We start from the raw sequence: 11,848 nt of genomic DNA, 5'->3' as shown, positions 1-11,848 counted from the left end.
CTTCGCAGCACTGGCCCGAGCCCCAAACTTTTGCAACACTCGATCTGGCGTGCCTGGCAGAAATCAAAACAAACGCACAACCACCCACACACACAGGCACACAGCACAAAGGCCAGACAACAAACCGCGGTTCTGTTTTTTCGTAAAACGTCGTTTATTTGGTGGCGGTTTCTCGGGTTGCCAAACAAAAGGCAGGGCAACGCCCCCACCGCCCTCTGAGATATCGTACTTGGTCTACATGGGTTGTCTACTCTCGCCACTGCACATAGCACGTATGTGCGCCTAGGACAAGTCGGGGCCCACCAGGAGGTAGAAGAGCAATACCACCAGGTAGTACAGCGCCAATCCTATAAATGCCAGGTTGTAGTTTGGTCTCTCCGGGTTCGTGCGCCGCCAGGAGGCGCACCACCTCTGGCGTCATGAGCTGCTCTCCTCCAGCATTGGTTTCGACTGCTCCACACTGCTGTCCCTCTCCAGAACCAGATTGCCCACTACATCAGCACCTTCGTTGTCCTCGTCTTGGTCAAGCGGGCTTTCGAGTATCCTGAGATCCTTCAAGTCCTCGTACTTTAGACCCTCAATCTCCTCCAGCGAGTGATCGGTAACCTCCAGCGGATCAGGCTCCGGTGGCGGATGCAGCCTGCTCAGCTCCAGCAGCTGAAGATGGTAGTAGACGCCCTCGTCATCTATGGCATAGAAGTGGGAGAACTGTGCGTCGGTGAAGAACTGACTGGCCTCATTGCCCACAAATTTGATGCAAGCCAGGAGCTCCGGGCGGATGGCATTGCCGCGCTTATTCCGCCACAGAGCCACCTCTTCGCGGCTCTCTGAAACGAAGTCGCGGGCAACAAATGGGAGGTCAACATCGATGTCCGGCTCGATGGGCGCCGCATCCACAGCGTCTTCCTGCTTCACACTGTGCAGCTTATGGCGACGACTGCGCCGTTGGCTCTGCTCCCGCTCCATCTGGTTATTGCGCATGTGCGTCACGTTCCAGAAGCACAGCTGCTCCGCGCAGCTGATCAGGAGCAGCTTGCAGGGCGAGAAGCGCAGCTGGCGGATGCAGTGCTGGTGGACCTCTTGAATGCTGTAGATCAGTTGCAATTGTCTGTTGTCCAGGGCAAAGAGCTGTTAAAGGAATGGAATTAGGAATGACTAATCAAGAGACCGTAATATTGTCTCCCACCTCTATTATGCCATTCTCGAAGCCCAGTGCAAACATGCTGCCATCCTGCGTGGCCGTCAAGTAGCTGATCCTAGCGTTCTGGGCGATCTTCTCCTCGCAGATCGGTTCAAGCCTCAGTTGGTTGCCACTAAGTATTAAACGGAATACCTGTGGTTGGGTTGTACAATTGGTTGATACGTTTTCCAAATATATTAAAAAAACGAACCTCGATGATGTTGCTTCCGTAGGCCAGGAAGAGAAGACCGCTCTTCAAATCGAAGCCCACAAGGGATTCTTCGGACTCCTCCGGCTTCACAAATGTAGATGGATGGGCTAAATCCAAATGCTGTTAGAAAAAAAATGCAATTAAAGGTTATACAACTCCAATACCATCCTCAAAACGCTTACGCAGACTCCGTGCTCGGAAAACAACACGATAAACCGTCCTCCAACTAGAGAAGCACACTTGGTGCCCACATCCAGCTTCAATGGCCATTGGTCATCTGACTTCCCCAGCTGGAATATCACAGTCTTTTGGGCACTGTATGCCGAGGCCACCAGAATTTCCGGACTGATCTGCTTGAGGTAGTCGATGGGCTCCGTTATATACTGCTGAGGTATCACCGAATCCAGATTTACATCTATGGTCACTCCGTCCACGTAGCCAACGAAGATCTGATCTTCGTTTAAAGCGGAAATGGCAGTTATCCTAGGGTTACTGGCAGCATGAGTGGGAGTGATCGTGGACCAGGCGGAGATACTAGATCTCCTTCGAACACTTGGATCGGTGGCAGTTTCGATTTGGTGGATGCGCTCCTTAGAGTCCACGGCCAGCAGTTGCGTCCGCTTACTGGTCATATCCATCAGCGAACGGAGGTAGACATTGGGCTCCAGGCAAGCCCTGGTCATCACGCTCTTCTCATCTGCACTATGGACCCAGGCGATTCCCCGGTTATGATGTGGATGTGGTCCGATGACGGAGCGCAACGTGTGGACATGGACCACCTGCTTCCCCTTCGCTCCACACAGGACGATGTACTTATAGACGGGATCGAAAAGCTCGTAAATATCCACACACTCGATGTGCTCGCTGACATTACTGCGCAGGACGGGATCCGAAATCCGGAGATCATACACTATGAGTCCTTCAGAGGTGCCCAGCAGGAGGTAGTGTCCGTCAGCCGAACGCTTGCCGCAGGTGATGAAACTGCTCTCCGGCAGCTGCACTGCCTCCGACTTCAACTCAACGGAGGGACCTGGGATGAAATTGAGCCGCCAAACACTGTACTTGAAAATCAGCAACACGGTGGCGTTCTGATTCCTTTCGTCAAACGCCTCCAAAGCCAACGGCGTGTCGTTATCGACATCAAAACCCGGAAGATCCGGTCTGTCGCCGGAACCATTGAGCAAATCCCAAACAGTCAGCGCGCAACTGGAGGTGCACACCACGTAATATCGCTTCAAAACGTGAACAAAGCAACGGATTTCCGACTGGAGAGTCTTCAGAGTGGGTGTGTGCGAAGGCTTGAACATCTGATCCCGCTCATCCCAGTTCAAGATGGTCACATCTCCATTGCTGAGCGCCACATGCAGCTGTATTTTGGTATCCGGCAATCCGGCGTCCTCGTCCAAGTAGAAAGCCAGAATTTTCTGATCCGCGTAGCTGCCAATGAAGCGCTTGATCACGCTGTTGACTAGCTGCTGATAACTCCGCGTTCCCGTGGGCTTTCGAAGATGGGCGAGGGCCGGAGGACGCACCCGCTGCTTGCTGCCATTGCTGTGACGCCTTCCGGGACAATCGGGCCACAGGGACCAGAGCTTCACGCTGCCGTTGCTGTGCAGGGTGATCAAGTGCTTCTGTTGGTTGAACACAGACATCCGCAGGATGTCACTGCTGTCGTTCTCGTCCCTTAGAAGGTAGGTGTCCTCTCCCTCCAGCGAAACATCGGTTAGCAGCAGCTCCTTGCTGCCCAGCGCCATCAAGCAGAAGTCGTTGTTGAGGTAAACGGCGTGACGCACCTCATTACTGCCCAGGTTGATGATCTGCCGGTGCTGGTGGAAGCGCCCACTGGAGAAAGGGAATTAAATGGTATTAATAATGTAATTTTCTGACCATGCGAAGTACTTACTGCTCTGTAAACCAAACTCGGTCGCCAAACCGCTTCACTTGTCTATATGCTTCTTCGAAAATCGCCTCATCCTCGGCCATCAAAGCAATCCTCAGGAGGTCAGTAAACTTCGAGCGAATAAGATTTTCCTCGATCTTTGGCAAGAAGTCCAGAATGGCATTCACTAAGCGCTCGTACTTGGCGTCATTGTCTGAATAAAAATAATAAAAATACATTCAACGAGATTCCTTTGTTTCTAATCGTGATACGTACCGCATATATATGGCTTGTAGAACTTCAGCTGCTGCAAAGTGTTCAATATCGATCCGCTGGCATTCCAAGCCGTTGTATCGTGCCGAATCTTTTGTTCTAGGAAGCGGAAGTCCAAGAAGACCTTGCGGAACAGAGTCACCCGCTCGGTGGGCTCAATGGTCTTCAGGTGGTGCCCAATGTGGCTGTAGAAATATTTGTCCAGTGATGGCAGTATCAAGTCATCGTGATCGAAGGCCTTGGTGATGCTTTCGAACGAGAAGATAAATGAATATCAGCAACAGATAAAGAGCGCATTGTTATAAAAAACGTTCTAGACACTTACTTATAGTGATCGACGATCCTCTGGTGCAGAGCTGCAACATCATCAACCCTCACTTTCAACTCCAGGTATATTTCGGGTATACTTATGGTTGACTCTTTGGGCTGCTTTTCCACCAACGAAAACTTATGGAGCTTGTTAACCACAGCCATGGCATCGTCGCCATCGGATTTGTCATCGAACCAAATCAGCGATAGGAGCTGTACGACAGGAAGTTGGTAAAGATAAGAGTAAATATGCTGTATTTGAATGTGGCACAAAAACGTACATTAATGGGTATGTGGGCGGAGGGAGGGAATATAGACAGCCTGTCGAACATTTTCCTGCATTCTGCAGGCTCTAGAACTTTTAGAGAGCTCTCAATGATGGTCGCCAGCTTATCGCAATTTACTCTGAAAGCAAATAAATGATTTATTAAGTCGCGCGGCGAAAAATCCACTCCTATACTCACTGCTTCCAGTTGTCCCAAGTGGCCAGACCATCCCGAATGCTCTCGGCAATGATGCTCAGTCTTCGCGGATTCGTTGTGAGCACTTCCCGGGGCAGATCTTGCGGCCTACAGTGGAGGTATTTCAGAAACAAAGACTTGACTTCATCCGACGTAAGCGTCATCGAGTGATCATCCAGCGAAATGTGAGTTGTGGTAGCCGCCGAGAGAAAGTCAGTAACCTGCTTGAACCTTGTGGTTAGCAGAATCTTGCAGCTCAGGTTGAAGGCATTCCAAGCCTTTGCGTTTTGGACATTCAGCAGGACAAGAAGGCAGTTCTCGTAGGGCTTGCTCTTCAGCAGGCGGCGTAGTTCCGCCTGGATGCTGTGAATGCGCAGCTTGATGTTGCTGCCCTGATCACTGCGACTCGTCCAGTTGGGATCGATCTGGTGAAGCAGCTTCTGCAGCATCTCCAGCACGGTCTCCGGACTATTGCAGTTCTTCAAGTTCAGCCAGAAGATCTTGAAGTCCATCTTGCGCTGCACTTTGTAGGACGAGCAAACATCCAGGGCTAGCCAATGCTTCCCCGACCCCAAGACGCCGTCGATCAACACGTTTTTGGCTGGACGAAGTTCTAGGAGAGCCTGCGTCAGCTTCAGGTACTGGAAAAAAGCTTGGATAGTGAACTCAGCTTTGTTACTAGCACTGGGGGATTTTCTTACCGGTTGCAGGCGATTGACATTGTACTTTGCAAACACCTGGTTGTCGTTATACAAGCGATCTCGCTGCTCGATGTATGCCCTGGTCTCTCTGCTGGGGTGCTGGAGCTCCTCCTTGATGGCGGCCATCAGGAAATCGTAGTTGGCCGGATCGCTCGCATTGAGAACTTCCTCGACAAAGTCCCTGACTGTCTTCTCCTGTTTGTTGAGAAGTGTCCAAAACAGGCGGTGAGTGGCTGTCCTGGCATCCTTGGACTTGATGATGTGGTCGATCTCCTCCTTGGACAATATCCTCTGCAGGACATCCTGGACGTCCTTGCAGTCGAAATCCTCAATGAACGCGTCCAAGAACACGAACAATATGTCCTTGTAATGGTATTGCTGCCCTCTCGCTTCAAAGTCCATGTTGGTTTTTAAAAAGCTCTGGATAAAAGAAAATCAATTTTTAAGGCTAAGTAATCATACTTTATTGGTAATAAGTATGCATTTTAATAGAGTAATGATTTTTTTTGTTGCTGTTATACAAGCTTCAGAACCTAGTTTCCGATCAGTAAATGCTAATGTAAGGTCCTATTGGATTCAGCTATATAAGTTGGAAAAAAACGAAAAAACATTTTTAATGAAAGTCTAAAACACTGAATAAATTGATAAAGCCTTTGTTATGACTCTTCAATTTTAAAAATATTAGCAATAGAATATCTGGTTCCACTTGCTTATGAAAAGCACTGTCTGCGGATACATATGGCGATTTTCTTGGCGCCAAGCGGTCTTGACCCACTTTATTTTGACGCACCACCGCCGCCCGACGAAACTCAGGGGATCCCGGTGCCAGGGGGAGGCGAAGCCAGATAGCGCAGGTGGATAAGATGGATGCACCCCACCCCTAGAGGGGGCTCCGGCTGGAGATCGGTATTTCACCACCGTCCGCCAAGGAGACGAACGCGACCAGCCCAAATACTCGGAATACGTGAGAGCTGCACTCGCCCGAAAAGGCGATTCTGGTTGCAGTTCTGCGCCCCAATGTCGCAGATCCAAATCGGCTCGGATTCCGCTCGGACTCGGACTGAGATACGTATCCGATCGGACCACCACCATTCGCCCGCTGGGTTAACTTCACAGTTAGATAAGCGGCGCAGACAGAGAGGGAGATGAGTCACTGGCAGGGGGAGTAGATGTGCAGATACGTGCGTGTGTGGGGGTGGTGTATGCAAAAGTATAAACAACTGATAAAAGTGAATGAACTTGGGGCCGTCAGTATGGGCTGTGCGGCGGTGTGTGCGTTGTGTTGTTTGAGTCACGCACGTCACAGGGGCTTCGCCAGGCGGGGAAGCACAAAGAATTGCGGGGGAGGCGCACGGCTGCACGGCTGCACGAGAGAACTAAACAACTGCGGATCGCAGACAGCAACTAACGCACACAGGTGTGCGCTCACCTGCATATATGCACTGTGTGCGCGACCACCGCACGCATACTCACGCTCCGTTTATTTTTAACGAACCGTTGTCCTTACACTTAGTCTATACACGCGTATTGCACTTTATCCTAGCTAAACTGATGCTCCGGCTGCACTGGTCGCACTCTTCTCGCGTTCACATCGCCCTAGCACATACTGACGGAGTACGGGCGCTCGAGTAAATAAAAATATTTGCTGCACGAATGCGCACATGCACTAAGCTAGGCTGGTGATTAAAAACAAAAAACAACAACTGGGGGCTGGTGGGACCGTTCGCAGCGCGCTCAAAAACACCAACAGTGCTGGCGGCTTAAAGGGAAATAGCCTGTCTCCACAGGGCAACAGCGTTCCTTTACCGGGGTTTCCTCCATGGGTCCCTTGAAATTAAATGACTGTAGGACAGATTGAAAAGAATATGACTTTTAATAAACTACATTTTAAGGCCCAAAACAAGTTTCTATTATTAAGTTGCCATCTTAAATGTTCCATTTACCATCGTTCCTTATACACAGATATAGCTAGGTTTCTCCCCTCTGTCGCCAGTGTGCCCGTCCGCGCAGCATTTTCCCACTCTCCACCTGCGACCATACTGTTCCCCAGACCTGTTATCATTTCGGAATTCGTCGCCAGTTTTGCCTTGTTTTATTTAAATTTTCGGGCTCGCCTTGCGAACCCAGGGGACCCCGCAGGACATGCCCGATGACACGCAGGACGCCAAGGCGCAGAAGCTGGCCGCGGCGAGGAAAAAGGTGCGGAACGGCGGCCACTCACATTTGTTTTGCTCTTGTGACGTGGACACCTCTCACGTATTGGCCCACTAATATTGATTTTGTTTAACACGCCTATGTGGACACAGCTGAAGGAGTACCAGCAGCGCGCCAGCAACAACAATGGCCCCGCGGGGACGGAGGAGCCGGTGGCCCCCGCCACGCAGTCGCACTCGTCCACGGTCAGCATTGCCAGCAATCTTTCCGAGCGCTCCGACAGCGAGATAAACGTGAACGGCGGAGGAGCCGGTGGCCTCCAGCAGCAGGAGCAGCCGGTCCAGCCCACTGTGGCCTCCTACTTCGCCCACACCGAACCGGAACATAATGGTGCTCCAGCTGGAGATCCCTCCAATCTGCAGGCCATCCAGGTGATCATCGCCGAGAAGGCCCAGCTGAATGCAGAGCTCACAAAGGTTCGTCTGGCCTGCCGGGAACGCGAGCTGGAGCTGGAGGAGCTGCGCACGCTGAAGGATCAGCAACAGCAGCGTCTGGAGCAACTGCAGCAGCACTACCAGGACCAGCAGACTACGGGCGAGCAGCAGCGACAGCAGTTCGCGCAGCTCCAGGCTCAGCTGCAGCAGGCGCAGGCACAAATCGAGGACCAACACTCGCATCTCAACGAGCTGGAGGCCCAGCTGAAGCAGAGCAACGTTCGCCAGGAGGAACTACAGCAACAGCTTGCCCACACGTCCAACGAACTGGAGATGGCTCAGCTGAAGCTGCGACAACTTTCCGACGAGTCCAGCGTGAGCACCGACAACCGCGTGGAGTCGCTGGTGCAGACCCAATACATGTACGAGCAGCAGATCCGCGACCTGCAGGCCATGGTGGGTCAACTGACCCACGACAAGGAGCAGGCGGCCGGCCAATACCAGAACTATGTGCAGCATCAGAGCGGCGAGATTGCCAAGCTCAACGAACGAAACTCGGAACTCGCCGAGGAACTTAACGCGTTGAGGGAGCGGGAACGACAGCTGGTGGAGCACGTAGGAGGTCTGGAGCGCGATATACAGAAGAACCTCAGCCTGCAGGCTCAGTTTAAGGAGGCCAGCCAGGAGCAGCCGCCCAAAGAAGACGCCAGCGAGCAGGTAAAGCCTCGAATAACTAGTGAAAACTGATTAATCCATTGCCTTTACACCTTCAGATCGCCTTAAAAGAGGTGCTGGCTGCCCTGAAGGAGCGCATCGCCGACTTCGATTTTGAGCGCCACGAGTTCCAGCTGAAGATCAAGTCGCAGGACGACCAGCTGCAAGAGAAGGAGTCGGCTCTGGCCGAGTTGGAGCAGCAGCTCGATCGCTTGCAGGCCGAGCAGCCGGACCAGACCAAGCTGCTGGCCACCATGGAGTCGGACAAAGTGGCCGCCTCGCGAGCCCTCACCCAGAACGTGGAAATGAAGAGCCAACTGGACGAGCTGCAGCAGCGGTTTGTCCAGCTGACGAACGACAAGGCCGAGCTGGTCATACGGTTGGACGCCGAGGAGTTTGCCAACCGCGAGATCCGGCAGAACTACACCGCCATGGAGCAGAAGCTGCACACCAACGAGGAGCGCTTTAAGTTCAAGGACGAGGAAATGATTCGACTCTCCCACGAGAACGTGGAACTCCAGCGCCAGCAGTTGATGATGCAGCAGCAGCTGGACCGCCTGAGGCACTATGAGGTGGGTTATCCACTCACATCTAATGTATAACTTTCTAAGTCCTTATTTATCATTCTAGGCCAAGGCATATCATAGCCAAGAGGGAAAAGATGGAGGGGATGGCCCGGAAAGTGAACATACCGAAGCTAAGGACCATGATCATGACCATTTCCACGACCATTCGCATGATCATTCTCACGATCATTCGCATGATCATTCCCACGATCATTCGCATGATCACCCGCACGAGCATTCGCACAATCACTCACATGAGCATTCCCACGATAATTGTCAGGATCACGACCACGATCATTCTCACGGACAAGCCGACAATCATCCGCATGATCATGTCCACAATCGCGACGAGCACAGAGCGGCAGCTAAAACACTGCCCACGGCCGAGGCCGTGGAGCGCCTGCAATCGCGCTTCACCACGCTGATCAGCCAGGTGGCGGACCTGACGGAGGAGAAGCACAGCCTGGAGCACCTGGTGCTGCAGCTGCAGAGCGAGACCGAGACCATTGGCGAGTACATCGCCCTCTACCAAACACAGCGGCGCATGCTGAAGCAGCGCGAGTACGAGAAGGCCGCCCAGATGCGGCTCTTGCAGGCGGAGCGCGAGCAGTTGCGCGAGAAGATTGAGGCGCTGAACAAGCTGGTGGTCAGTCTGGGGGTGGAGCTGCCTGCAGACCCCAGCCAGGCGCAGCAGGCAGAAGCTTCCACAAGTAAAGAGCAGGCGCCTGGCGAGGGCGAGAACTCCCAGCAGATCATCAACAAGATACAGGACATCATCAGCGAGATCAAGGAGAACACGGAGCAGCCGGCCCACAACCACGCAGGCGACAACCTCAACTGCTGCCTGGGCAAGTTCGAGGTGGTCTAGGAGATCGCATCTGTAGCTTGCTCGCCAAGTGCAATTATCGTCTGCTTACGTAAACCATTTACCTTTTGCTACTGTATTTAATTGTAATCGTACTTTGGTCCCCGGAGTCTTTTGTATATGTTTCCGACGATGTGTCCGAATAAACCTAGTTTGCAACTAAGACGAATCTTAGCCCCCAAACCGTATTACAAAACATTGAACTTGGACGTTGTTTTATTCACAAAAATTCTAGGGGGTAACATTAAGCCGTACAAACATGAATTCCTATTGGCATCTTTGGACGATGATGAGTCTTCCTTCCGATCTCTGGGTGGGGCGAATTCGACCGCTTTTACAAGCGCGTAACAGTCTATTCTGTTCTAAATATAATGTGTTAGCGAGATTTAAAGTAACGTGATCTCACGCTTTTAAAGTATGCAATTGTATAAAATGGGATTAAAATACGAGACAATAACACTAGCATAAGAACCGATGGTGGTGTCTACTTCTTGGCCTCGCCCTTCGATTCGTTGCGCAACTTCTTCCGCAGACTGGGCTCCGCCAAACTGGTGGGCCTGCAGCTTCGACTCGGCCGGCTGATGGAGCTGAAACAAGAACTGGACGTATCCATCTGCTCCGATTTCTTCTGCGCCGTAGTTCTGTGCCTTTGGGCAATGGGAGTGCTGGTGCTGCCGGCCACTTGGCCAATGCCATTGAACATGCTGCGCCGCGGCGAGGCTCCGTTGACATCGGGAAAGATGCCAGAGCAGTGACTGGGTCTAGTGACCGCCAGTCTGGCGTACTGTATACTCGGCTCCATAGCGGAATCCTCTTCAGCTCCTTGGACAGAGGAGTGTTTGAGCCTAGTGGCAGACCGTCGGGTGCGCTGCATACTTGGCTCGTGTACGGAGTCCACTTCAACGTTGGGGACAGACGAGTTTTTAGGCTTAGAAGCAGCTCTTCTAGTGCGCTGTTTACCGGGGTCATGCACAGACTCCCCTTCAACGTCGGGAACAGACGAGTGTTTGGTTCTAGCGGCAGCTCGTCTGGAGCGCAGTACAGACGGCTCTTGGGGGGAATCCTCTTCGAAGTCGGGAACAGTCCGACTGGAATCCTCTAAGGCCAGCCTGGATTTCACAGGCTCTTTCCCCCGCCTCAGCGACACGACCTCTGGGACATTGGCGTCCACTTCCCGCAGAGCTCGCCCACAGGGAGGGGCGGTAGTTTGGGCATTCGTGGGACTGCTTTCTATGGTGGTGTCGCAGTAGATGGCCTCGCAGGACGAGGACGAGTCTGTGGTCTCGGTCTCGCTGTCGTTTTCCTCAATGATGCTGAAAAGCTTGTTCTCCTGGTTCTGGTCAGTGCCCAGGTTTTCGTCAGTCCTGGCTCCCTCGCCGTATTCACATTCCTCCTCCGACTCTTCCTCATCGAACATCAACTCCGCGGGTCTGCGGGGAGGCGGTGTGTTCAGCGCTCTCCTTTTCTCCGCCACCTTTGTGGCCTCCACTTCGGGAGTCACCTCTGCGCTGGAACGGCGACTTGAGCGAATGGTCGATCTCCTGGGAGAGGTGGTTCTGGTGTTGCGAGCCAAGGCGCAAGTGACGCGAATGTCCTGGCAGATCTCCCTGGAGCTGCGACGCGGGCCAGTTGGTCTGCTGACCACGGCAGCCGGCTCCTGGGCCACCCCTGTCTCCAGGCACTCGCTGTTCACGTTCAGGCGCTGCATCAGGCTCCGCACGATGCCGATGTTCTCCAGCCGCTGGCGATCCTTCTCCAGAATGTGCTCCTCCCGCAGATCCATGTTTTCGCGCTCCAGCGCTATCACCCGCTTCCGGTACTCGCCGATCTCCAGGCGCTGCTTCTGCACCTGCTCCATCAGCTCCGAGTTCAGCAGCTTGTACTGCTGCTCTACTTTGGTGGCCATGATCTCAGTTATCCAAATCCTTTCGAGAAATCCGCACAGACGACGCCAACATGTTTTGAATTTTAGGCCAGGGCTGGGGTGTCCAAATGTTTCTCGCTCCTGAGAGAAATACCAAAAATAGTACTTCCTACTAGAAATGGTCACTCTAAAAGGGCTGGTTCGTGCATCCGCTAGGCTAGCCTTGACACACTCCTC

General features: G+C 52.7%; 3 protein-coding genes across 6 annotated transcripts; 1 reads left to right on the top strand and 2 right to left on the bottom strand.

Annotated features, from left to right (window-relative positions):
• Nucleotides 1–133: 133 nt before the first annotated feature.
• LOC108022865 (uncharacterized) lies at nucleotides 134–6,708 on the bottom strand. Of its 4 annotated transcripts, none has more exons than XM_050888036.1 (11): nucleotides 6,444–6,708; nucleotides 5,015–5,434; nucleotides 4,317–4,954; nucleotides 4,134–4,257; nucleotides 3,869–4,065; nucleotides 3,547–3,791; nucleotides 3,295–3,484; nucleotides 1,574–3,233; nucleotides 1,392–1,511; nucleotides 1,187–1,333; nucleotides 134–1,128 (listed from the first exon to the last, which is right to left on the bottom strand). In XM_050888036.1, the coding sequence occupies exons 1-11, from the start codon at nucleotides 6,447–6,449 to the stop codon at nucleotides 418–420; spliced, it is 4,458 nt and encodes a 1,485-aa protein (XP_050743993.1). In that variant the 5' UTR covers nucleotides 6,450–6,708; the 3' UTR covers nucleotides 134–417. The 4 variants fall into 4 exon arrangements, with proteins under 4 accessions (XP_050743993.1, XP_016947532.1, XP_050743994.1 ...); XM_017092043.3 differs by having other exon boundaries at nucleotides 6,488–6,708; XM_050888037.1 differs by having other exon boundaries at nucleotides 6,510–6,708.
• A 324-nt stretch (nucleotides 6,709–7,032) lies between these two features.
• On the top strand, nucleotides 7,033–9,950 carry LOC108022843 (golgin subfamily A member 2). The gene is made up of 4 exons (XM_017092015.3): nucleotides 7,033–7,213; nucleotides 7,321–8,319; nucleotides 8,376–8,888; nucleotides 8,947–9,950. Exons 1-4 carry the CDS (start codon nucleotides 7,157–7,159, stop codon nucleotides 9,748–9,750), a joined length of 2,373 nt encoding a protein of 790 aa, XP_016947504.1. The 5' UTR covers nucleotides 7,033–7,156; the 3' UTR covers nucleotides 9,751–9,950.
• LOC108022844 (shugoshin) lies at nucleotides 9,946–11,766 on the bottom strand. The gene has a single exon (XM_017092016.3). The coding sequence runs from the start codon at nucleotides 11,651–11,653 to the stop codon at nucleotides 10,232–10,234; it is 1,422 nt and encodes a 473-aa protein (XP_016947505.1). The 5' UTR covers nucleotides 11,654–11,766; the 3' UTR covers nucleotides 9,946–10,231.
• Between the last annotated feature and the right edge of the window lie 82 nt (nucleotides 11,767–11,848).

This window comes from Drosophila biarmipes, chromosome 2R (genome assembly GCF_025231255.1).
Source record: "Drosophila biarmipes strain raj3 chromosome 2R, RU_DBia_V1.1, whole genome shotgun sequence".
Lineage (NCBI taxonomy): Eukaryota > Metazoa > Arthropoda > Insecta > Diptera > Drosophilidae > Drosophila > Drosophila biarmipes.
This window is presented reverse-complemented; position numbering and strand designations above follow the sequence as displayed.